This window comes from Lontra canadensis, unplaced genomic scaffold (genome assembly GCF_010015895.1).
Source record: "Lontra canadensis isolate GAN:19392208 unplaced genomic scaffold, GSC_riverotter_1.0 scaffold12, whole genome shotgun sequence".
NCBI lineage: Eukaryota > Metazoa > Chordata > Mammalia > Carnivora > Mustelidae > Lontra > Lontra canadensis.
The window spans coordinates 29,629,464-29,653,456 of NW_022631006.1; the positions used below are offsets into that span (position 1 = coordinate 29,629,464).

At 38.2% G+C, this 23,993-nt stretch overlaps 1 protein-coding gene across 9 annotated transcripts in view; it reads right to left on the minus strand.

The window, feature by feature from the left end:
* HNRNPC (heterogeneous nuclear ribonucleoprotein C) overlaps positions 1-23,993 on the minus strand; it is a 57,567-nt gene that overhangs the window by 26,687 nt on the left and 6,887 nt on the right. For all 9 annotated transcript variants that reach the window (XM_032857008.1, XM_032857005.1, XM_032857006.1 and 6 more), the window contains one exon: positions 3,127-3,404. In XM_032857008.1, coding sequence (XP_032712899.1) covers positions 3,127-3,367 — 241 coding nt within the window. In that variant the 5' untranslated portion in view covers positions 3,368-3,404. The remainder of the gene's footprint in view (positions 1-3,126; positions 3,405-23,993) is intronic.

A 23,993-nucleotide genomic window follows, 5' to 3' on the forward strand; every position in this document is an offset into this window, starting at 1 on the left:
TCTGCTGGATATATGAAGTCTTAGAATTATTCTAATGAAATTTAAAAGAAAACCAATAAAATAGATGAAAACATGACTAAATATTGGTATTTAACAAGGTGAGATGTACTTACAAATTCATTAAATTTCTCTACTTCTGTGTTAGTAAATTTCCATGACAGTTAAAAAAAAATATATCATGAAAAACCCTGACTTCATTTTATGACGCAGCCATTTTACAGATGCCAAAGTTTTATACGTGTGTCTTCTTGTACTTTGGATATAGGACAAATAGGTATGAAAATTTCTCATGTATTCTCCAATTACAACTGTTCCATGGATCTTCAAGGTCAAGGATTACAAGATTCTCTAACTTCCAGTATTTTTCCATCCTAATCCAGTATGGTTGGGATTTTTAAAAATAGTTAGCATTTAGTAAGTGTTTACAAATTACACAATACTTTTATTCTAGAATGAGAGCTCTTTACGCAAAGAGCCACTGAGAAACAGTAACCAAACATTCAAAATAGTCTAAAAAGCTGTCGAGGGGCACCTGGGTAGCTCAGCTGGTTAAGCATCCAACTGCTGGTTTTGGCTCAGGTTATGATCTCAGGGTTGTGAGATGAAGCCCCAAAGGCCATCATGCTCTGTGCTCAGGGGAGGAGTCTACTTCAGATTTTCCCCCTTTCTCTCCAGCCCCACCCCTCTCTAAAAGAAAGAAAGGTGCCTGGGTGACTCAGTTGAGCGTCTGCCTTCAACTCAGATCATGATCCCAAGGTCCTGGAATGGAGCCCTACATTTGGCTCCCTGCTCAGCTGGAAGCCTACTTCTCCCTCTCCCTGCTGCTCCCTCTTCTCACGCTGTGTCAAATAAAAAAATTAAAAACTAAAACTTTAGGGGCGCCTGGGTAGCTCAGTGGGTTAAAGCCTCTGACTTCGGCTCAGGTCATGGTCCCAGTGTCCTGGGATCAAGCCCCACATCGGGCTCTCTGCTCAGCAGGGAACTTGCTTCCTCCTCTCTCTCTGCCTGCCCCTCTGCCTACCTGTGATCTCTCTCTGTCAAATAAATAAATAAAATCTTAAAAAAAAAAACAAAAACAAAAAACTAAAACTTTAAAATAAAATAACATCTTTAAAGAGAGCTGCTCCTGATAGTAAGAATGCTGTTTACTCCAAGAGTGGAGCTGTCACTTATTTAAAAACAAAAACAAAAACAGTTGAAACTTTATAATAAATCATGTTATGTAGGAAGTATTTATTAAATACTACAATCATTATGAAATGCTTAAGTTCTGTGTAGTACTGTAAGTAAACACCAACATGGAAATACTTCAGGGGAAAAAAATTCACAGCATCCTGAAGAAAGCCAGGTAGAAAATAAAACATTTAAGGTGGAATTCAACTTGAACACTATGCATTTAAAAAAAAGAAAAAGAAAAAACAACAGGGCGCCTGGTGGCTCAGTGGGTTAAAGCCTCTGCCTCCGGCTCAGGTCATGATCTCAGGGTCCTATCGGGCTCTCTGCTCAGCAGGGAGCCTGCTTCCTCCTCTCTCTCTGCCTGCCTCTCTGCCTACTTGTGATTTCTGTCAAATAAATAAATAGAATCTTAAAAAAAAAAATTAAAACAAAAAACAACCACCACCTGAATACAAACTCTTGATAATGTTGAAAACAATAAGAAAATTTAAATAAGCCACCACAGGAATCTTCAGAAAACTGAAGTCTTTTTATTTATTTGACAGAGGGACAGACACAGTGAGAGAGGGAACACAAGCAGGGCTCGATCATCTGAGCCACAGGCAAGGTAGACACTTAACGACTGAGCCATTCATGCGCCCCTAAAAAGTCTCACGTAATTATGAATTGCTGTAAACTTTATAAATCTGAAGTAGATAATTTTAACTGCTAAACAATACATTATCAACAATGGAACTAGCCATTCTGTGGCACTCAAGATGTCTGTGTGCTTGTTCCCTTTTATTCATAAAGGACAAAAAGAAATGGACTTTTGTCTTACAAACCCTTCAGCTTCCCTAATATTCACACACAGAAAAATATAAGCTATATAGGGGCGCCTGGGTGGCTCAATGGGTTAAAGCCTCTGCCTTCGGCTCAGGTCATGATCCCAGAGTCCTGAGATCAAGCCCCACATCGGGCCCTCTGCTCAGCAGGGAGCCTGCTCCCCCCTCTCTGCCTGCCTCCTCTGCCTACTTGTGATCTCTGTCAAATAAATAAATAAATAAAATCTTTAAAAAAAAAAAAGCTATATAAAATTAACTGTGATTCTGACAGCAAATCTTAGCAATGGATAAGCAGTCAAAATTATTCATGGAGATTAAATTCTACAATCATCAGGAACATCTTATGTACTCTAAGACCAAAAACAAAACCAGTTTGTACTGCTAATGCTAAAACATATGTAACACTAAGCATCTTTTATTGAGCGTGACATTTTAGACTTACACCAGAAGCTTCTCATGAAACATCCTAATTAATCCAAATTCTTGGTAACACCAAAGTACTATTATCTCAGGTAAGAACAGATAACAGACTGGAGGTGCCTGGGTGGCTCAGTGGTTTAAGTGTCTGCCTTCGGCTCTGGTCATGATCCTAGGGCCCTGGGATGGAGCCCAGCATTGGGTTTCCTGTTCCACACAAAGCCTGCTTCTCCCTCTCCCACTCTCCCTGCATCTCTCTGCCAAATAAATAATATCTTTGGCAGTGGGGGTGGAGAACAGGTAATAGACTGATATACTATACCTCCATTTTAACAGATGAGAAGGCTCAGCCAAGTTATGTAGACTGCCCAAAACAGTTGTGTCAAGCAATCTGACTCCACAGCCCATGAGTGACTAAGCTATATTGCCTTTGCCCATTCTACTGTGAGCAGGAGGACAGCTATTTAGGGCAGCCACTGTACCTTATGTAATGTCATTCCTATTTTCCTGACCTTACTCAAGACCACCAACTGGTTTATCCAGTCTCTGCTACACAGAAAGGAGTAAAATCCTTATTTAGCCAATTACAACTATAAACTTAACATTTTTTTCAACTTAGCTTAATGGAAAGTAAGAAAAACAGAAGCATGAACAGAAAAACTCATATCTGAATTAAACAGTCAACGAAGAAATACAACCCAGATCTTACCTAAAACCTGGCCAGCAATCATTCTGCCATCCTCTCCTGCCACAGCAGCACGGGCATTTCTCTCATTAACATACTGAACAAAGGCAAAGCCCTTATGAACAGAGCAACCCACAATTTTGCCGTATTTTGAAAAGATCGCCTCCACATCAGATTTCTTGACCACAAGAGTATTGAGATTCCCAATGAATACACGGGAGTTCATGGAGCGAGGATCTGTCTTGTTGGTAACATTGCTGGCCATTTTCTTTGATGTTAAGGTTCTTCACAAAGCTGAAAAACTGGATGGAAAAAAAAAAAAGCATTCAGGTTAAAAAAAGAGACTAGAGCCAAAATACTCCTTGATAAAACTTTCTACTCTTTATTTTGAACACTGTGACTAGAGTATCATATCAGTCAACTTAATCGGCTCTCACAAAGTATATTACTATTTTAGAGAGGAGAGCTCCTGAATATATGCACCCTTATACAAATTCAGTTCCATCTTCCCTAGTCTACTCCAGCAGTGCCAGATTATCATTTCAAGGGACCGTGGGTTGCGGGGAGGGGGGGGTGCTCTTCAAAGACAACTAGCAACACAATTAAGGGCATTATTCATTTCAAGTGAGCCCTCTCTGTTCTTAAGTCCTCAAGTAAATTAGAATACCTTGAACTCTCTATTATCAACTTCTCATAAATTTTAACCCTCCTTTTCATACTAACCTAACCATTTCCTGCCATATATCAATAACTCCACCTTCTTACACATTGCTATTATTAAAATGAGTCTCACCTATTCCAAAGATATACAAAACTCTGCCCAAACCATTTTTAGCTAGATAAATGTGGGCAAGAGACCCTCTCCCCTTCAAATATAATTAACTTTATTATACTAAGGCAATATATAGACCCAAATCATTCACTCTGGAAATATTTCCAGGTACATTAAACGATTCATAATATGCCAGAGATATCTTAAGTAACAATACATCATTTTATAGAATACAATGACTCAATCTATTTTTTATGTGATGATCTAGAAAATACAGCTGGGATATCTGTAATACTAGATGGTGATGATGATAAAACTAGCACATAGAACACTGCATGAATCGAGAGAGGACCAGGAGAACTAAGAAGAGTACCACTTTCCTCAAAACAAAAGTTATCTTTTTTTAAAAAAAAAATGTATATGAAGGTTCAGTCACATTATAATTACAAGGAGATTCATGTTCTATCACCTTAGGTTTTTTCAAGTAGAAACATTTTGACATTCTTTTAGGGTTTGTATCTGCTGCCCCTTCCCATTCCAACTACCAAACTTAAAACAGTTTAAGATGGTCCCACATTAGATTCAGAGTACCATTCTTAAGATTAATTTATTTTTCCATTCATCCCTTTGAAACTCGCATCAGATGAGTATCTAGGATGTTATTTTTCCAATCCCCAGAAGAATGACAAACTAGTTCATGGATTACATAAAAATATCTTCTATATATGCATATATGTGTGTAACAAAACAGGTAGTGTAACATCATTTATATAGATCACTAATATTCTGATCCTTAAAATACTACTCATTTCACAAGTAGTACTGATTTCTAAAGCTGTAACAACCGCTTTTCCCTCCTAGCCTTTCTAAAATTAAGAAAGTCTTTACTTGATTTTGGTTTCTGAATTATAGCTTTATAAACAAGTTAATTTTTCTTAGACTAAGCAATAAGAATTTACCAAACAATGGAACAGAGTCACCAACACTCTTTCACGTCCCAGAAAGCCTCCTCAGAACACCAAAAACAGAAACCTACTGAAAGGACTAACTGGTTTCAAATATTACTGCTGGTTATTAAGGCTTGCTATTAATATAAGAGGGGAGAACTCAAGCCAGTTTTCTACAATTATTTTCACAAAAAATAAACATATTCTACATATTATAGAAAATAATAGTAACTAAAACGATAAATCTTCCTAGATTTAATTAGCAATTACCTGTTGGGGAAGAGAATGGTTCTTTCTACATGCCATCAGCATAGTAAACAAGAGTGTAAAACAAACTGACAATAATGTCCCCTTCAAATATACTCCTTGGAACCACAGAAGTCGATTTAAATGGTTATTTTTTCACTTTTTACAAAGACGGTACATAGCTAGAACCAATCTAGAAGTAGACAATTTATTACAAAAGAATGCCTTAGGATATTAAGGTTTAAAACCCATGGAACTCCATCTGGAAAGGCTGATAAACATCCAGATACACAAGTAAAAATGTGCTAACGATGATTGCCATCTCTGAATTTAAGTATATAATTTTAGGGCGCCTGGGTGGCTCAGTGGGTTAAAGCCTCTGCCTTTGGCTCGGGTCATGATCCCAGGGTCTGGGGATCGAGCCCCACATCGGGCTCTCTGCTCCACGAGGAGCCTGCTTCCTCCCATGTCTCTCTCTGCCTGCTTCTCTGCCTACCTGTGATCTCTGTTAAATAAATAAAATCTTTTTTTAAAAAAAAGTATGTAATTTTATCTATTTTCTCCAATTGTATGTGGTTACTAAATTTGCTACAAGAATCCTGTTAATTTCTGTTAACAGTAATAATGACCTCAGCCTCAAAAGCTTGGCTAAAGGATTTAATGTACATACTAAGGATTTAATCAAGGTATAAGCAACAATAAAGACAAGTGAACCCACAAAGGTCCATTAACCCTGTTCCAAGGAACACATCTTCTAAAGAATAAATTACTACAAATTAATACATTTTTTTCACTGGACATTTACTGAATATCTGGTAAGTACTAGGTACCAAGGCTACTTCAGAGGAAAAACATGAAGAGCAGGATTCCTCACAGTTTACACTCTAATGATACCACTGTTCCAAAACTATTGAAGAGGGACCGTATTTACCAAAATTTTACAAATACCAAATGAACTGAGGTCACATTTCACCCTACCTCTGAAATCTGTATCCTAAATGCAAAGAAACTAAGGCAGGGGGTAACCCCTAGATTTCCCAGAACAAAACATCATCATCAGAGTTTTTGAACCTTTCTGAATCCCCATATAAAAGCAACTAGATAAACTTGGGTGCCCAGGTACCCCAATCAAAATGCCATAACGCAAGCTGGTAAAGGGAAGCCAATAGCCCACATGTGCATGGTTATCTACCACTGCAGGAGAACCAGAAAGACCTAGAAATGGAAGAATCCCCAAATACCCATTTAGTGGAAAGTCAAGGGAGCCAATTTTAAGAAAAGCAGTTGAAACAGGAAGGGTTTTTTCCCTGCTCCAAGAATGCATGAGTACAAGGTACTGTAACAAAAATGTCTCAAGATGCCAGAGTGGCTTAGTCTCCACAATCTCAAGACTAACTCAGAGCCCCATGTGCAGCATTCCATTCTTTAAACCTTTCCAACCCCCCAAAGTAACTACTATTCTTTGTAGTCACCACTTTAAAAAATTTTATTATTTGTGTGAGAGCGCGAGTGGGTGCGAAGGGCAAAGGGAGACTCCCTGCTGAGCAGGGAGTCAGATGTGGGGCTCCATCCAAGATCCGGGAGATCATCACCTGAGCCGAAGGCAGACACTTAACCAACTGAGCCACCTAGGCACCCCCTTAAATTCAAATTTATTGCTTGAAGAATACAGGGTATTTGACCTGAAGTTTCCCAGTCTGGATTTTCCACAATTTCATACTCCTAGTACAATTCCACACACTTTATTTTTTTGCTTTTAACCTTACATAGATAGCTCTGTAGCATATTACATTCTAAACTCATTTTTAACAATTTGGTATTCTTATTACCAACAACTGCAGTCTTTATCCACAAATCACTTTAGGGGCACCTAGCTGCCTCAGTAAGAACATACGACTCTTGATCTCAGGGTCGTGAGTCTGAGCTCCAGGTTATGAGTAAAGATTACTATATATAAAAAAAATACCTGAAAATCACTTTCAATAATGTGGGAATTATGATCAAATGTTTTAAGTCAATGGGTGCCTGGGTGGCTCAGCTGGTTGAGTGTCTGACTCTTGGTTTCAGCTCTGGTCATGACCTTGTGGATCTTGTGGGATCAACTCCCCGGACTCGGTGCTTAGGGGGAGTGTGCTTGGGATTCTCTCTCTTCCCCCCTCTCCCTGTGCATGCATAAGCAAGCTGTCTCTAAAATACACAAATTCTTAAAAATGTTTGCAATTTAAAATTTGGTTAATCCTTATCAATCAGTTTATAAATTCCACAACTAGAAGTTTCTGGCACATTCTAAATACTCCAAATTTCCTCACAGATGAAATTAGTCCAGTCACATCCTTTTTAAAGTTTTCTCAGAAAAAATGTTTTTTAAAGTTTTTGTTAATTCCGGTTAATATATAGTGTTATATTAGTTTCAGGTGTTAATAGAAAAACCCTTTTCTAAAGGATTACGTAGTTATGTGTGTACATAATCTCTATATCCAATGTGGGACCTCAACTCAGCCCAGAGATCAAGTTGCCTTTTCTACCAACTGAACCAGCCAGATGCCCTAAGGGGGGGAAAAAATGTCAAATTCATTCTTTTTAACATCCAAGTAAAGAAAAGTACACAGAATAAAAAAAAATTCTTTCCTAAAATTGGTTTCAAAGAGTAATATCAAGAGAGTAAACTTCTGGGGCACATGGGTGGCTCAGTCAATTAGGCTTCCAACTCTTTGATTTCAAGTGAGGTCATGTTCTCAGGATTGCGGAATCCAGCCCCATGTCTGGCTCCACACTGGGTGTTCAGTCTACTAGAAATTCTGTGCCTCCCTCTCCCACTGGCCCTCCCCAACTCATTCTCTCTCTCAAAAATAAAACAAAAAACCCACTATAAATCTTAAAAAAAAAAAAAGAGGGTAGATTTCTGAAATACTATGTTCCATGGAAACTGTGCTTCCCATTTAATTCACTACCAATGATCAAGTGGATCTGGTTTCCAGAAAAGCAGAATTTGAACACAATAAAATAAAATGGAATGATATCAACATTTTCCTTAAGGTTATTTGAGTGGTAGCACTCAAAACTATAGTCCCTGGGCACATACGGACACAGGTGTTATACTATGTATTTTATATTTATATATACATATATTTTCATCCCACCTTTTTTAAAAACATGGGGCATGAACTCATGACCCTGAAATCAAGATTTGAACTGAACTAAATAGCTGGACGCTTAACTAAGCCACCCATGTGCCCCTCATCCCGTGATTTTTACCATCAAAGGATCGGTAAGGCATGTCTTATCTGGTTAACAAATCAAAACTAAGAATACTCAGTTACCTTTATTGCCTTATTAGACCAAAGGATCTATGCATCTAATCATAGACTTTATGTTAAAGCAATAAAACCAAGAGATTTTCGGGGTGCCTGGGTGGCTGAGGTGGTTAAGTGCCTTCAGATCGGGTCATCTGGAATTAAATCCCACAGTGGGCTCCTTGCTCAGCAGGGAGCCTACTCCCTCTGCTTGTTCATTCTGACAGGTTTTTTTCTTTTTTAAGAAATGTTTCTGTTTCCATTTCTGCCATTCTATTTATATCCTAAAACCAACAAATAAATAAAACAAAATCTACATCTGCTCAGAATGCAAGCAAGCCTCTCAAAATTTTATTTTTAACTGTTCATTCTGAAGATCATGCTATCCTGATTCTTTGCCCTCTTGAGACAAACTGATCTTGGATTTTCAATCTAGCTAAAAAGTTGGGAATTGTTTGTAACAAGTACTCCGTTTCTCTTAAGTTAGCATTAAATCTCAAGTAAATTGTGCTGGGAAAAGGTGCAGTAAGGTGGGAGAGGCAAATTGCACTATTTGATAATTATGAGTGGTACACAACTCAAATAGTCCAAAACTACGGATTTTGATGGGGTCAAAAATCAATTTATAACTAGAATTAAGCCTTTCGCTTCTTTGCCTTTATTTGCAGGGCAGTGTAACTCCACCTTTAGTGGAAACGGATTGAAAAGATAAATATTTGACAACACAGTGCCACTATTCAGACTGTGTTCATTGTATTTAGGCACATTTACTACAAACAAAAAACCCATCAGAGAAAATAGGTAATACACCCAAGATGTTTCTACTGAAATTTCAGCCAATGCTCTACCTGCTCACCCTATTCACCTAGGCTACTCACAGTTATACTTACTGATATCACATTATCTATTAGCCCAGAAAGAAAAAAAATCAAACACAACATCTGAATGGCTTATGAAATGTCAAAATCATACTAACAGAAAACAAAGGAAATAACTTGCCTCAGACAAGAAAATGCAGAAATCTACCTCAGAATTTTTATTTCTACCCCTTAACTAGCCTATACATTCAATGTGAACCAAATGCAACTACCAAATGACTGTTATTTCCCAACTTTCTGTGAGTATAGAAAGCAAAATATCACTAGATGGCAGCAACGAGTTGGCAATTTTTTTTTTTTTTTTAAAGATAACTAATCTAGAGTCCAAGTTCTTCTATTTCATACTGCCTTTCACAATCTGTCAACGTTTCTCAGTACCTTTTGGATACTATAAAATTCTCCTTCTACTTAAAGCGTCATCATCTGAACTAAGTTATCTGTCTTTAACAAACTTAAGTTCCTATTTTGCCCATTTACATTCACATTACTCTATCTGGCCCTCATTTGTTCTCTACCTATGTTATCTTTAGTGCATTCCATCAATTATTTCCCTCTGGTTAACAATGAACTGTCCATGTGTCTGCAAAAACAACAGTGTACTTTAATCTGCTCCACCCCCAAAACTTTTTTTTTGTTTTTGTTTCTTCAAAACAGGTATGACCTCAAGGTCAAGAATACTAACATTGATTAAATAGCGTTATGTTGGTACTTTTAAGGACCTTTTTAGGACACAAAAACCTAAGTGGGCCATTTTTACTTATTTATTCTTCTAGGTAGGTTCCATACCCAGCCTGGAGCCCAACACAGGCCTTGAATTAATGATCCCAAGATCAAGACCTGAGGTGAGATCAAGAGTCAGACACTTAGCCAACTGAACCAGGTTCCCCCGCAAAATAAATTATAGATGGATCAAAACTTCAGTAAAAAATTTTACACACACAGTTGCCAAAACCTGAACAACAGAAAACATGCAACAGCCCCAACAAATATGAACAGGAAAAAAACGGTCAGGAAATGCAAAACAAATAGATCATAAACTCGAAAAATTTTAATTTAAGGAATAATTTAGAGAGGGCCCCTGGGTGGCTCAGTCGTTCAGTGTCTGTCTTCAGCTCAGGCTGTGATCCCAGGGTCCTTGGATGGAGCCCCACATTTGACTCCCTGCTCAGTGGGAAGCCTGCTTCTCCCTCCTCCCACTCCCCCTGCTTGTGTTCCCGCTCTTGCTGTGTCAAATAATAAAATCTTTAAAAATAAAAAAATAATAAAAAAAATGAAAGAAAAATAGTAATTCAGGTAACTGTCGATGTATGCTAAAATCACTGGGGAAAAAGTATCAAGCTTTTCTGCCCAAAAAGGGCAGAAAACAGGATTTATTTACCCAAAATACTGATTATAAAGGGGAAAAAAATGTACTTTTGGAACGGAAAATAAATGCCACCACTTAAACCAACTGATCTGACATTACATGCCTCCTGGTGTGACAAAAATAAGAAAAACACATCACCTATGCAATATCCTTGGTAAAATATCTGAACCTGCACATAGGGAAATACATACAAAGTAGAAACCTTTTCTAGATTAAGAAAGCAATGTGTGACCCTTTGAACCTTGACTGAACTGATTGCAAACATTTTTTTGGTGACAGGGAATTTTATTATGGACTGTATACAAGAAACTATTGAATCAGTGTTACTAATTTTCACTGGCTTGGTAATTTCGTTTATATAGATTATATTTATTCTTAGAGGAGATGCAGGCATCTTCAAGTTCTTAAGTGAACTATCATGCCTAAAACTATTCAAGGGCAAAACAAAACACCACACATATGGAGAGCAAACATAGCAATCTACACAGCAGCTACCATAACAAGAAGGCTAGAACATGGATGGTTTATTTTACATACGTAGTATTACCTGTTCCAAAGTTTATTAAAGCTCCTATTAACAACAAAGAGAAGATGTACACCAGGTCTCACATTTTAGCGAATTCCCAGAAAGTAGCATTTTCTATCAGATTTGCTAATTTAAGAATGATCATCCGATGGGGTGAAAAGGTATGGCACTCCCACTGCTATAACTAAGCAAACAAACGAGACGTAAACCAGTACATATTTCTCTAGGTTCCTTTGAAAATTCTTAAAAAGTGCCAAACAACGGCTGGGCCTACATACTTGCATTAATTAAGCAATTGGCAATGTTAAATTTCAGCTTATCCTATGTTTGGAATTGAAACAGAAAACTCTTGAGCATCTGTAAGCTCTGTGAATCCCTTTTAATAAAAAACACTACATAACCACTTAAAACATATTGTAGAAAACGAAGTGAAGAATGTTTATAATACACCCTAAAACTACATATGGTAAAGACTCCATACTGCTAAAAATTCATCAAAAATATAGGTGTACAGGTATAAGATAGAAATGAACCAAAACACCAAAATATTAAATAAGAAAAATATTGTTTTATATATGTATTTCTTCAAGGATCCCTTAATAAGCATTTTTATAGAAGACTGTTCCTACCCAAGTATAAATGGGTAATATAATGACAAAAAAAAAAAAATTTATTTTTTTAAGATTTTATTTATCTGACACAGAGGGATCACAGTAAGCAGAGAGGCAGAGAGAGGAGGAAGCAGGCTCCCCACTAAGCAGAAAGCCCAATGCGGGGGCTCAATCCCAGACCCGAGCCAAAGGCAGAGGCTTTAACCCACTGAGCCACCCAGGCGCCCCGAAAAAAATTTTAAAGTGAAGGTCTTTAAGAAAATATTCGCAGAGGGGTGCCTAGATGGCTCAGTCATTAAGCATCTGCCTTTGGCTCAGGTCATGATCCCAGGGTTGTGGGATCGAGCCCCACATTGGGATCCCTGCTCAGTGAGCCTGCTTTCCCCCCTTCTGTGTGATGTCAAATAAATAAATAAATAAAATCTTAAAAAAATAAAAAAATTCCCAGAATCTTAAAGAGGGAAAAACCAAATCTCATAGTTCAACCACCCTGCAGTTCTTCAAACGATGTTAAAATCCCCTTACAAGGGGCGCCTGGGAGGCTCAGTGGGTTGAATCCTCTGCCTTTGGCTCAGGTCATGGTCTCCGGGTCCTGGGATCAAGCCCCGCATCGGGCTCTCTGCTCAGCGGGAAGCCTGCTTCCTCCTCTCTCTCTGCCTGCCTCTCTGCCTACTTGTGATCTCTTATCAAATAAATAAAAAATCTTAAAATAAAAATTAAAAAAAAAAAAATCCCCTTACAACATCCTTGCTCACTAGTAATCTAGCCTCTTGGGGCTCACTGAAAGCATATGCCTTCGGCGCAGGTCAGGATCCTAGGGTCCTGGTATGCTCCATCATCAGGATCCCCACTCCACAGGAAGCCTGCTTCTCCCTCTCCCACTGTTTGTGTTCCTTCTATCACTGTTTATCTCTGTCAAATAAATAATATCTTTTTAAAAAAATGATAATTTAGCCTCTTGAGAACTGCCACCAAAATCAAGGAATTCATGTTATTCAATTCTAAATCTTAACTGCCTTTTAATGAATTTCTTCCTTTAGTTCCCTCCTTCAATGCCCATTCATTACCATTAAAATTAATTTTTTTCTGTAACCTAAAATTATCTTATTCAAACTACTCCCTATCCTCACCACCTTCCATGAAAATAAAACTGGTGCCTTGTAACAAATACAATTTAATCTATCAATGTCCCTTTGAACACAGTACCAGTCCAAATTTGGTTGCTCTTTCAAGAATGGAACACACTCTGATGCTATTCAGATGCTATGGTTTCTGGTAACTTTTGCATTGTCAACACATGCAGAATTCACTAAGTAAACCTCCTAATTCTTAAACACTTATTAATATAATGCTAAGTTCCCATATTGGGACAACTTTGTTAGTTTTCTTTACATTTAGTACAGAGCTTTACATTTCAAATACCATTTCATCCTCTATTTAGTTCCAGCCTGAAGTTTCAAATTTTGATTAAGTATTAACAACCTTGCAATTATGTATTCCTCACTGATTTGTTCACCATACTGAGTCTTGCCCTCATCATTTTAAAAAGCTTAATGCAATTTTCCTTCAAAATTTTTTTCATGTTATGTACTAGTTTCAAAACAATGACAACCAACAAAGTCAGTCCCAACTGTTAAGTCCTTTTGCATATTTCCTCTATACTGAAAAGCCCTACTCTGGTTTAGTTTTGAGCAGGACCTGAGTTAGTAACTAAAAAACCTGCAAAACAAAATTTAGGTAAAGCCTTTTATAATTTTAAACCGCAAAGGAAAATACCTACTCCCACAAATTCAAGCCATACCCACCATGACCAAACTTTGCTTAAAATAGTGACTAATGCGACTTCCTAAATAGAACATAAGAATTCGGGGCGCCTGGGTGGCTCAGTGGGTTAAAGCCTCTGCCTTTCGGCTCAGGCCATGATCCCAGGGTCCTGGGATCGAGAACCACATCGGGCTCTCTGCTCAGCAAGGAGCCGGCTTCCCCCTCCCCCCACCTGCCTCTCTGCCTACTTGTGATCTCTGCCAAATAAGTAAAAAAAAATCTTAAAAAAACAAAAATTTCAACACATCACCAAAGTACAAATACAAAAAACTAAAAGACATAAAAATGAAGACAAAAACAAAAAACCCTTGATGTCTGCAATACACATATTCACAATTCAAGTTCTTAATAATGTATACAAAAATGCATGAAAATAGTAAACAACCCAATGATTTAAGAGCTGAGACTTTGGGGTCAAGCAGACTTGTTTCAATTTTAAGCTCAACCCCTCTCAACAGTGTACTCTACCCTCTGCGAAGCCAATCCCTTCAAAAACCAGACTCTCCAACTGTAAAAGGAGTATCATTGACAGTACTTGTCTCACAGGCATAAATGAAGTACAGAAAACACTGACATGGTGCCTGGCACATATCAAGTATTGCTGCTGCAGCTGCAGCTATTACTACATTATTTACTATTACTGGTAAATACCAACAAAAAAAAGGGGCCAAGGATGCGTACAGGTTATTCGCAAATAATACTAAAGATCCAGAGATTTTTTTAAAAATTGAACATCACTGTTAACAGAAATACAAATTAAACCAATCATCATACTTCACTTACCGAACAAGGATAAACATTTTAAATTAAAATAGTAATTTTTACATATTATTTCTATGAATTGGTACCATACTCTCACAGGTAATTGGGACTTTTATATGGGACTGGCTAAATCAACTTCAGTGCATCAATCCAACTGAATACAAGCAGCAACAATTATTTTAAAATGACAGTGTATTGACACTGAGAGATGTTCAAGATGTTAAGCAGCATACATAGTATAAAGCTGACCCCTGAACAACATAAGGAGCTATGGGCACTAACCTCCCTACTGTGCCCCAAAAATAAACCCACATGTAACTTGACTCCCCAGAAACTTTACCAGTAAGTTAATACATATTTTGTAGATTATATACTGTATTCTTACAACAAAAATAAAAATTGTTAAAATCATAAGGAAAATATACTTCTAGTACTGTACTGTATTTGTATCTTTAAAAACCCACCTAAGTGGACTCATACAGTTCAAACCTGTGTTGTTTAACTGTCAACTATTATCTAAATTATGTGTAAGCTATCTTAGGATGCAGTAGTATTTTTACGTTTTTAAGTATTTTTTTCTCAATTTTTCAAGAACCATACTGCTTTCCTAATTTTATTTTGCCAAGATAGCTTAATGCTACCTTGAGATTTAATGATTGTGATACACCGCTTGGCCTAGAATCAGCAAAGATTTCTGTATCTCCCTAAACAGAAGTTGGAAAGGTTGAGTGCTTCCCTTCTACCAGAGCAATTCAAAACTGTAAAATCAAGAAAATGGGCATCTCTAAGACCAATTTTCCACTGGATATTGTGTTTCATAAATTTGGGGTCTCTCATTGTTAGTCCTGACAAATACAAGACAATTCTCTAGTCTCAACCTTCATAATCAACTGTCATTATTAAAAAATGTTATTTGGCGGCACCTGGGTGGCTCAGTGGGTTAAGCCTCTGCCTTTGGCTCAGGTCATGATCTCAGGGTCCTGGGATGGACCCCACATGGGGCTCTCTGCTCAGCAGGGAGCCTGCTTCCTCCTTTCTCTGCCTGCCTCTCTGCCTGCCTGTGATCTGTCAACTAAATAAATAAAATCTTAAAAAGAAAAGAAAAGATGTTATTTGTTGGGGTGCCTGGGTGGTTCGGAGGGTTAAGCCTTTGCCTTCAGCTCAGGTCATGATCTCAGGGTGCTGTGACCAAGCCCCGCATTGGGCTCTCTGCTCAGCAGGGAACCTGCTTCCCCCTCTCTCCACCTGCCTCTCTGCCTACTGTGATCTCTGTCAAATAAATAAATAAATAAATAAATAAATTTTTTTTTTTTAGAAGAAAAATGTTATTTGTGTGCTTCAGAGTGTTCTATCAGACTTAAGAGGAGGGGGGCCGCTGGCTGCCTCAGTTGGTAGAACACATGACTTGATCTTGGGGGTTGTTGGGCAGAGCCCAACTGCACGCAAAGATTACATAAAAATTAAAAAGGGGGGGGGCGCGCCTGGGTGGTTCAGTGGGTTAAGCCTCTGCCTTCGGCTCAGGTCATGATCTCAGGGTCCTGGGATCGAGGCCCGCATCGGGCTCTCTGCTCAGCGGGGAGCCTGCTTTCTCCTCTCTCTCTATGCCCGCCTCTCTGCATACTTGTGATCTCTCTCTCTCTGTTTCAAATAAATAAAATTAAAAAAAAAAAATTAAAAAGGGGGAGTGGTGCCTGGGTGGTTAAGTGCCTATCTTTGGCTCAGATTATGACCCCAGAGTTCTGGGATCCAGCCCTGCATTGCACTGGACTCCCTCTCCCTCTGCTTGTGCTCTCTCACAATCTGTCACAAAGAAAAAGAAAATCTAAAAAAGAATCCAGCATTTTAGAAGCCTATCATATTTTTAAATTTTAAATTATTTTTATTAACATGCTATTGTCTGCCCCAAGGGTACAGGTCTGTGAATCATCAGGCTTACACACTTCACAGCACTCACCTTATCACATATCCTCCCCAATGTCCATAACCCAACCACCCTCTCCATACCCTCCTCCATTTGTCTTGTGAGACTAAGTCTCTTTCAGTTTGTCTCCCTCCCCATCCCATCTTGTTCCATTTTTTCCTTCCCTACCCCCAAACCTCCCACTCAGTCTCTCAAATTTCTCCTATCAGGAAGATCATATAATTGTCTTTCTCTGACTGATTTCGCTCTGTGTAATACCCTCTAGTTCCATCCATGTTGTTGAAAATAAGCCTATCATATTCTTAACCAGAGCAGCCTCTATATAAACTCCCTTTGACAAACATCTATTTACTTTGGGAACACTTTAAGCCATTTAAAAACAAGAGGTCCCCAAATCTTCAAGTATCAAACAAGCATTAGAAATATTTATAGGGCACCTGGGATGGCTCAGTCATTTAAGGGTCTGCCTTAGGCTCAGATCTTGACCCTGGGAGAGACACTCCCTACTGAGCAGGGAGTATGCCTCTCTCTCTCCCTCAGCCTCTCCTTCCACTTGTGTTCTCCTCGCTTGCTCATGCTCTCTCAAATAAAATCTTTAAAAAAATTCTTTCCCCTTTTTACAGGAAAAGAATTAAGATTAACATTTCAAAATTACTACAGTAAGGTCAATAAATCTCAGCTGGGATATAAAACATCAAGAACATACGCAATATATAGAAATAGTAAGTAAAAAGAAGGGTGCCTGCATGGCTCAGTGGGTTAAGCCTCTGCCTTTGGCTCAGGTCATGATCTCAGGGTCCTGGGATCGAGCCCCACACTGGGCTCTCTGCTTGGTGGGGAGCCTGCTTCCCCCCGTCTCTCTGCCTGTTGCTCTGCCTACTTGTGACCTCTGTCAAATAAAAAATAAAATCTTTAAAAAATATTAAGTAAAAAGAGGTAAGAAGGACTTACTATTTCTAGTATTAACTAAAATTCTTTTGTGAATGAGAATCTAGTTTAATTTGTATAAACCCCTGGTAAGAACACTATCCTTATACTTGAGATTCATGCTTTTAAGTTTTAGGGGTCTGTCTTAAATCAGAATTTCCTTCAAATGGTTTAGCAAGTAACAATGAAAGAAAATGAAACTATGGCAATCTAGGTGGAAGGTATACAGAAATTCATCTACACAGACCTGCAAAATTTTGTTTTTAAACTATTACTCTCAAAATAAATAAATAAATAAATAAAATAAAATATTACTCTCTTCAGCTATCATTTACCACCGAAAATAGAGTGGTCATATTATACGAGATATATCATTTCCCTAAGAGCTGTAATAATTCAAAATACATCTATTTCAGATGTATTTATTTCAATTACTAGCTTAAGTGGTATAACCATTTACCCATTCTGCCTATTTGAAATTAGTTGATTCTTACCCTTATTTGTAATTTGGGGAGATCATTAGTTCAAATCTTACACATAAAATAGTTACTTTTTACATTGTATTATTTCAAATTTACACAAAATGGAGCGACACCATGATCCTCAACTTCCCCCCCAAACACCAAAAACTCTTGCCACAAAGCCCACCAAAATTTCTAAGTCACGAGCAAGCGATAAAAAAGGAATGCAAATAGTCTAGACCTAGTTTATCTTTACTGTACCCAGCACAGTTCTAGAAGAAAGCACTGAAATTCTGTATTTCTACGAAGCTTCCAGATGATGATGATGATGATGACGACGATGATGATGTTGCTGCTGGAGCACAGACCATATTCTGAATAGCAAAGGTCAACAATACTTACTGACAGAAGATTTAATTATCTTTGAGTTCCAACAAAATATGCTTTTTAAAGTGTATCATGGATACATGTGTTTGGAAAATCAGGATTTTTCACACAATTTACCAAGATAATACTATGCCTTTTTTGTTGTGTTACACCCCAGTGGGATCTGGGGAAGCACACAGCTGTCAAATAAAACATATTAGCATTTCTCCAATCATATGCATAATCACAGTCATTTAATGTAACAGACTATAAATAATCTCATATCAACTGACATCAGGCTTGTCACCAAATTGTCAAACTAATGAAAAAAATTTTCCATAGATTTTTACATTTCTGAATTGTAAATAAAAGATCTAGGACCAGTAGAGGAAATTATTTTGTGTAAGGAAATTATTTTAATAAGGAAATCCAACTTAAATTTACAACATTCTCCATCACTCAGATCTAAGCAGCTAGAACATAGGATTATACCTAAATTTGAGTATTAACAGTAAAATATACAGAGAGGAATCCCATCTTTTGCTACCCTGACCTCAATTTTATCACCAATGAGAATAAACATGCCAAGAGTCTTTCAACTTAAAAAAACTAAACTTCTAATAAAGGAACTTCTCAAAATCCGGAAAGGACCAAGCAAAAAACATGTAAGCAAGAGTCAATCATCCTTGTTAATACTCCCACAAAAATGAAACACAATTGGGGAATGCCTTTTTCAGCCCCCACAGTAGTATTTTAGGGTCTTAAATATTTTTTGACAATGATTTTATTTCTAAGTCCTTATCTTTCAAAAATACATATTGAAAGATCTACAGATGAAATATATAAAGGATTTGCTTCAATAACAAAGCTGAGAGGACAGATGCAGGTACAGATGGAACAAGATTACCAAAGGACTATTAAAGCTGGACAATTTCATGGAAATTATACTCCTCTGGGAATTTTTCACAATAAAATGAAAACAGCACCAAATATATGCATACACAGATCTAAAAATAAAATAATTAAGGGAATCTACAAAATTTTGTCAGACTATTCAACTATGTATGAAAGGGGAAAATGGGAAGAACATAAGGGCCCAAAATAGTTCTATTTAAGTAAAATACTGTACAAGAATGTAATATATGTAGCTATTTAAATGTTCAGATTCTACTAATTTTATGTTATGTTCACATGAAGTAAAAAAATTTTTCCACTTGAATATATGTGCTATACGTATGAATGACTTTTTGGAAAGCCTATACATTCATACTCAAGAGAGTTTTTTTAAGGATAAAGTTCTTCCAAATTTTATCTACAGCCCCATCATAAGAAGCACAATAGCCTATGCTCTCAAATGAAAACCTGATTCCTTCCACCACAGCCAAACCTATCTTAAAGCTGTTTTCAACACACACACAGCAAGTTTCCCTCCAACCCTAACAATATTGTTTTACCTGTATCTTTCAAAATATTTCCCTACACCTCTACACAGATGATAAACTTCTATGTGTGCCGGAGAAAAGACCACAGTACCCAGTGGGGATGGGGAAGCTTGAAGGTCTACGTGAGCTTGGAAAACATCAGTGAGGCCATGACCTTTGAGTTAAGAACCTAAAAATGAAATGAGAAACCTAAACTTAGGAATGTCTTGGGGAAGAAAATTCCAAGGAAGGCTCTGAGACAGGACCATCGAGCATTCAAGACTCAGTAAGGAGGCAATGTGATAGAGAATATACTGTATGTATACAACTAGTAAGGGAGGAGAAGCACAACAGACCATGTAGGATATTTTTTAAAATCACAATGAATATTTTTAAAGATTTTATTTATGTATTTGACAGATCACAAGTAGGAGGCAGGCAGGCAGAGAGAGAGAGGAGAAAGCAGGCTCCCCGCTGAGCAGAGAGCCCAATGCTCTCTGATCCATCTCAGGACCCTGGGGGATCATGACCCGAGCCAGAAGGCAGAGGCTTTAACCCACTGAGCCACCCAGGTGTCCCATCACAGTGAATCTTAACACTGAAAATAGGGAGCTACTGAGTTTCAAGCGGCAAATCCTTTAAGCCGTATGTTTTTCCAACATTACATTTGAGCAAAACCAATCTAGCTACCACACACCAATGGGAAGGGGTAAAAGAAACCTAAACCTATCCCAATAATACACGAGACAACTGCAGCTTGAAACTGGACCAAGCCATGGCAGTGTGATCAATACTTGTATTTTAAAGGAAGCCCTGACAGGATACTCCACCAAGCCCGAAGGGGAGGTCTAGGAGAAAAAAAAGACAAGGATGGCTAACCGAAGTCTGACTTTATGACATAAAAACTTGAGTTTCATTAACTGCAACTGGCAACACTGGTTTGAGAGAACAGCAGGAGCCCCATCTGGGACTTTTAAATTGATATAGTTCATATTCAGGGGTGCAGTCAGCTAGGTAACTAGACAGACTGGCATGTCATTCAAAGTTAAGTCTGGTGATGCAAGCATGAGAATCATTAGCTTGGATGGTACAGAAAATCATCTGACCGAACGAAGTAACACAGGGAGTTTGAGTAAAAAGAGAAATGGGAAGACTGGACACAAGAGTACTCCAATAGAGTGGAAGAATAAGCCAGAAACAGAACAAAAACCTAAAAACTATATAAAAAATGCTTCAAGGAGCAAAACTGGGATGTGTTTTTTTAAACTACAAATAGTTATTTCTTCAACTAAAAATCACTTTTGAAATGTGTTTACTTCCCTGAAATATGATCACATCCAAACATTTTATTTATAAAATTATACCGCAAAGCTGCATCTATCTAAATTTATTACTTTGGACTCTCCATCATTTTCATTTAAAGTGATTAAGAACTAAATATTTAATATTTTAATGATGGTATTTAGTTGCATACTCTAAAAATAGAAGTCCAGGGCACCTGGGTAGCTCAGTGGGTTAAGTCGCTGCCCTCAGCTCAGGTCATGATCTCAGGGTCCTGGGATCGAGTCCCAAATCGGGTTCTCTGCTCAGTGGGGAGCCTGCTTCCCTCTCTCTCTCTGCCTACTTGTGATCTCTGTCAACTAAATAAATAAAATCTTAAAAAAAAAAATTTTTCTAGAAGCGGTTGGGCTGCTACCTTTGGCTGAGGTCATGATCCCAGGGTCCTGAGATGGAACCCCGCATTGGGCTCCTTGCTCAGCAGGGAGCGTGATTCTCTCTCTGCCTCTGCCTGCTTGCGCACTCTCTGACCAATAAATAAAATCTTACAAAAAAAAAAAAAAGTCGTCATCCAAAGCAGTTTTTTTTTTCAGGGGAGGGGTAACTGTACCCCAAATGGATATGTTTTTCAAAAATACTTCATTATGTCAAGTAAAGAACAGTCAATCTAATATGATTAAGAGTTGAAATCTGTAGACTTAACTGCCTGGGTTGACTCCATGTGTCACCATTTATTAGGTATGTCTAACTTTGAGCAAATTTTTAAAATTGTGTTTCAGTGCTCTCATCTCCATTACACTAATGATAATACACAAAGGTTATGATGACTAAGAAGTTATAAGAACATTAACAGTGATGGACATATACACAGTAAGGTGTTCAGATTATTATTTCCAAAAGGAAGGATCTACTTCATTTTTCCTTTCAAACAGGGAAGTGATCATATCATGTCTTACCCAATGGGTTGTTAAGAGAAGTAATCAGTATCCTAGTGTCTGATCAACTTGTCCTCTTCCAACTAATTATATCTGTCCATTAATACACACACAAAACTCATTTGAAACAACTGGGTGAGTATCCCCAGGCCTAGGAGAGATTAAAAGATAGTGACCTACCCGGATAAGTCTTTTGATTTAGTGTCTTCCTTAAACTTTGTCCTCATTCCCCAGACAACAGCCAGAAGGAAATTCCAAATAGGATCTCAAGCATTCTCCAGTGTCCTTCAAAGGACTCCTTTTGTTCCCAAGACAATCTAGATACTAAATAAGGACCCTACAAGGACCACCAGTACACCAAGCTTGCTAACCACTTCGCTCATCTTTCCAACTCTGTGTCTTATTCTATGCATCCTTGGTGCCTACTCTCCAGTAGTAATTTTTGCTCTGAGGCCAAGATTTCCCCCCATTACCTGTGCTTTCAAGTAGGATAATCCACTTCTGGATCTTAATTTCAGCATCAATTCAAGATCATTTCACTGGCAGTACACTCCCCTCCCACCTCCATATTCTAAATTTGGTTCCCTTTCTATAACCTCATTCTGTTCTTTTCCTTCTAAATTATACAGTGCTCTTTGTCATTCTATTTCTCCTCTCAATGATCTGTAATACCCGATAGGACAGGGGGCAATAGGTTTTGTTCAACCAGATACCCCGCCTAATGAGGATTTTCAGAATAAGCACTCAGATGTCTAATGAATAAAATCTCTACTTAAATGTTCCAGGAGCATCTCAAAAACCAATTGTTTAAATTGCTTTCTCCTACTCTTACCCTAATCTGCTCCCTTTGTTTACCGAACATCTATCCTGGGAGTCAGCTGAAATCCTTGCTCCTCCTTATCACAGGGACTACCAAATCCTCCTACGTTTATAAGCTAGTCCCTAGTTCCAATACCACTGCTTTTGACCAGGCCAGCTCATTATTTTTCTGTGTATTTTACTATGTTCTTTATCACCTAACCTCCAATCTTAGTCTCCATTTCCACACCAACAGAGTGACATTTCCAAAATGGAAAACTGATCTCACTCCCTTGGTTTAGAACCTTTCAACAGCTCACCAACAGTTTTTGGATAAAATACAACCTCCTTAGCGTGGCATTAAAATTTTTACAATCTAGGGACACCTGGGTGGCTCAGTGGGTTAAGCCTCATCATAATCTCAGAGGCCTGGGATGGAGCCCCACAACAGGCTCTCTGCTCAGCGGGGAGCCTGTTTCCCCTCTCTGCCTGCCTCTCTGCCTACTTGTGATCTGTCAAGTAAGTAAATAAAATCTTTAAAAAAAATTTTTTTTAAATTTTTATAATCTGGTCTTAATTCTAAGGTTCAGTTCAGTTCTCTTTCCCTCAGAAGCATTTCCTGCCCTTTTAAGAGTCATTCAGGTACTCATTTTTACATGCTTCTGTAAGTTCTATGTTTACCTCTAATCACACCATGACAGTCTTATTCATTTGTCTCCCTCACAACGTTCTAAGTCCCTGAAAAACTACCATACCTTTTTGTATCTCCGCAAAACAGAATATGACCCACAAGAATTTGTAAGATTAACAAGGGACTGGGGCACCTGGGTGGCTCAGTGGGTTGAGCCTCCGCCTTCGGCTCGGGTCATGGTCTCAGGGTCCTGGGATCAAGCCCCGCATCCAGCTCTCTGCTCGGCGGGGAGCCTGCTTCCCTTCCTCTCTCTGCCTGCCTCTCTGCCTACTTGTGATCTCTGTCCGTCAAATAAATAAATATCTTAAAAACAACAACAACAACAAAAACAAGGGACTGACAGTGAACAGGAGCCACACAATCACATTAGAGTAACAGGAAAAACAGCTTTCATTTAACAGAGGACATCAATAATACTTGGACCTAGAAATTTTCCATTCCTCTTCTAGATAACCTCAGAACATTCTATATCACTTTCTCCCATTCTGTTTTCTTTTGAGGATGCCTTCAGAGTTCACTTTTTAAGTGGATTTTATTCTTTTAGTACAAGAAAAACAGAAATATGTGATTAATCCTAGCAATACACAGCACTGACTACACCTTTAAAGATCATTTTACTTTTTCCCTCAGCTCGAAATCTACTACAGCAGCTCTATAGTGAGTTACCACAATATTCCACCATAGTCAGTAAAATACTAGATGTTGTGGGATGCCTGAGTGGCACAGTCGGCTGGGCATTCAACTCTTGGTTTCAGGTTATGCTTGCAAGCCCTGCACTCAAGTATGGACTCCGCTTGGGACTCTCTCTCCCTTTGCCCCCCCCCCCAAAATGGACGAATTAATCTTTAAAATAAAATACTACAGGTTG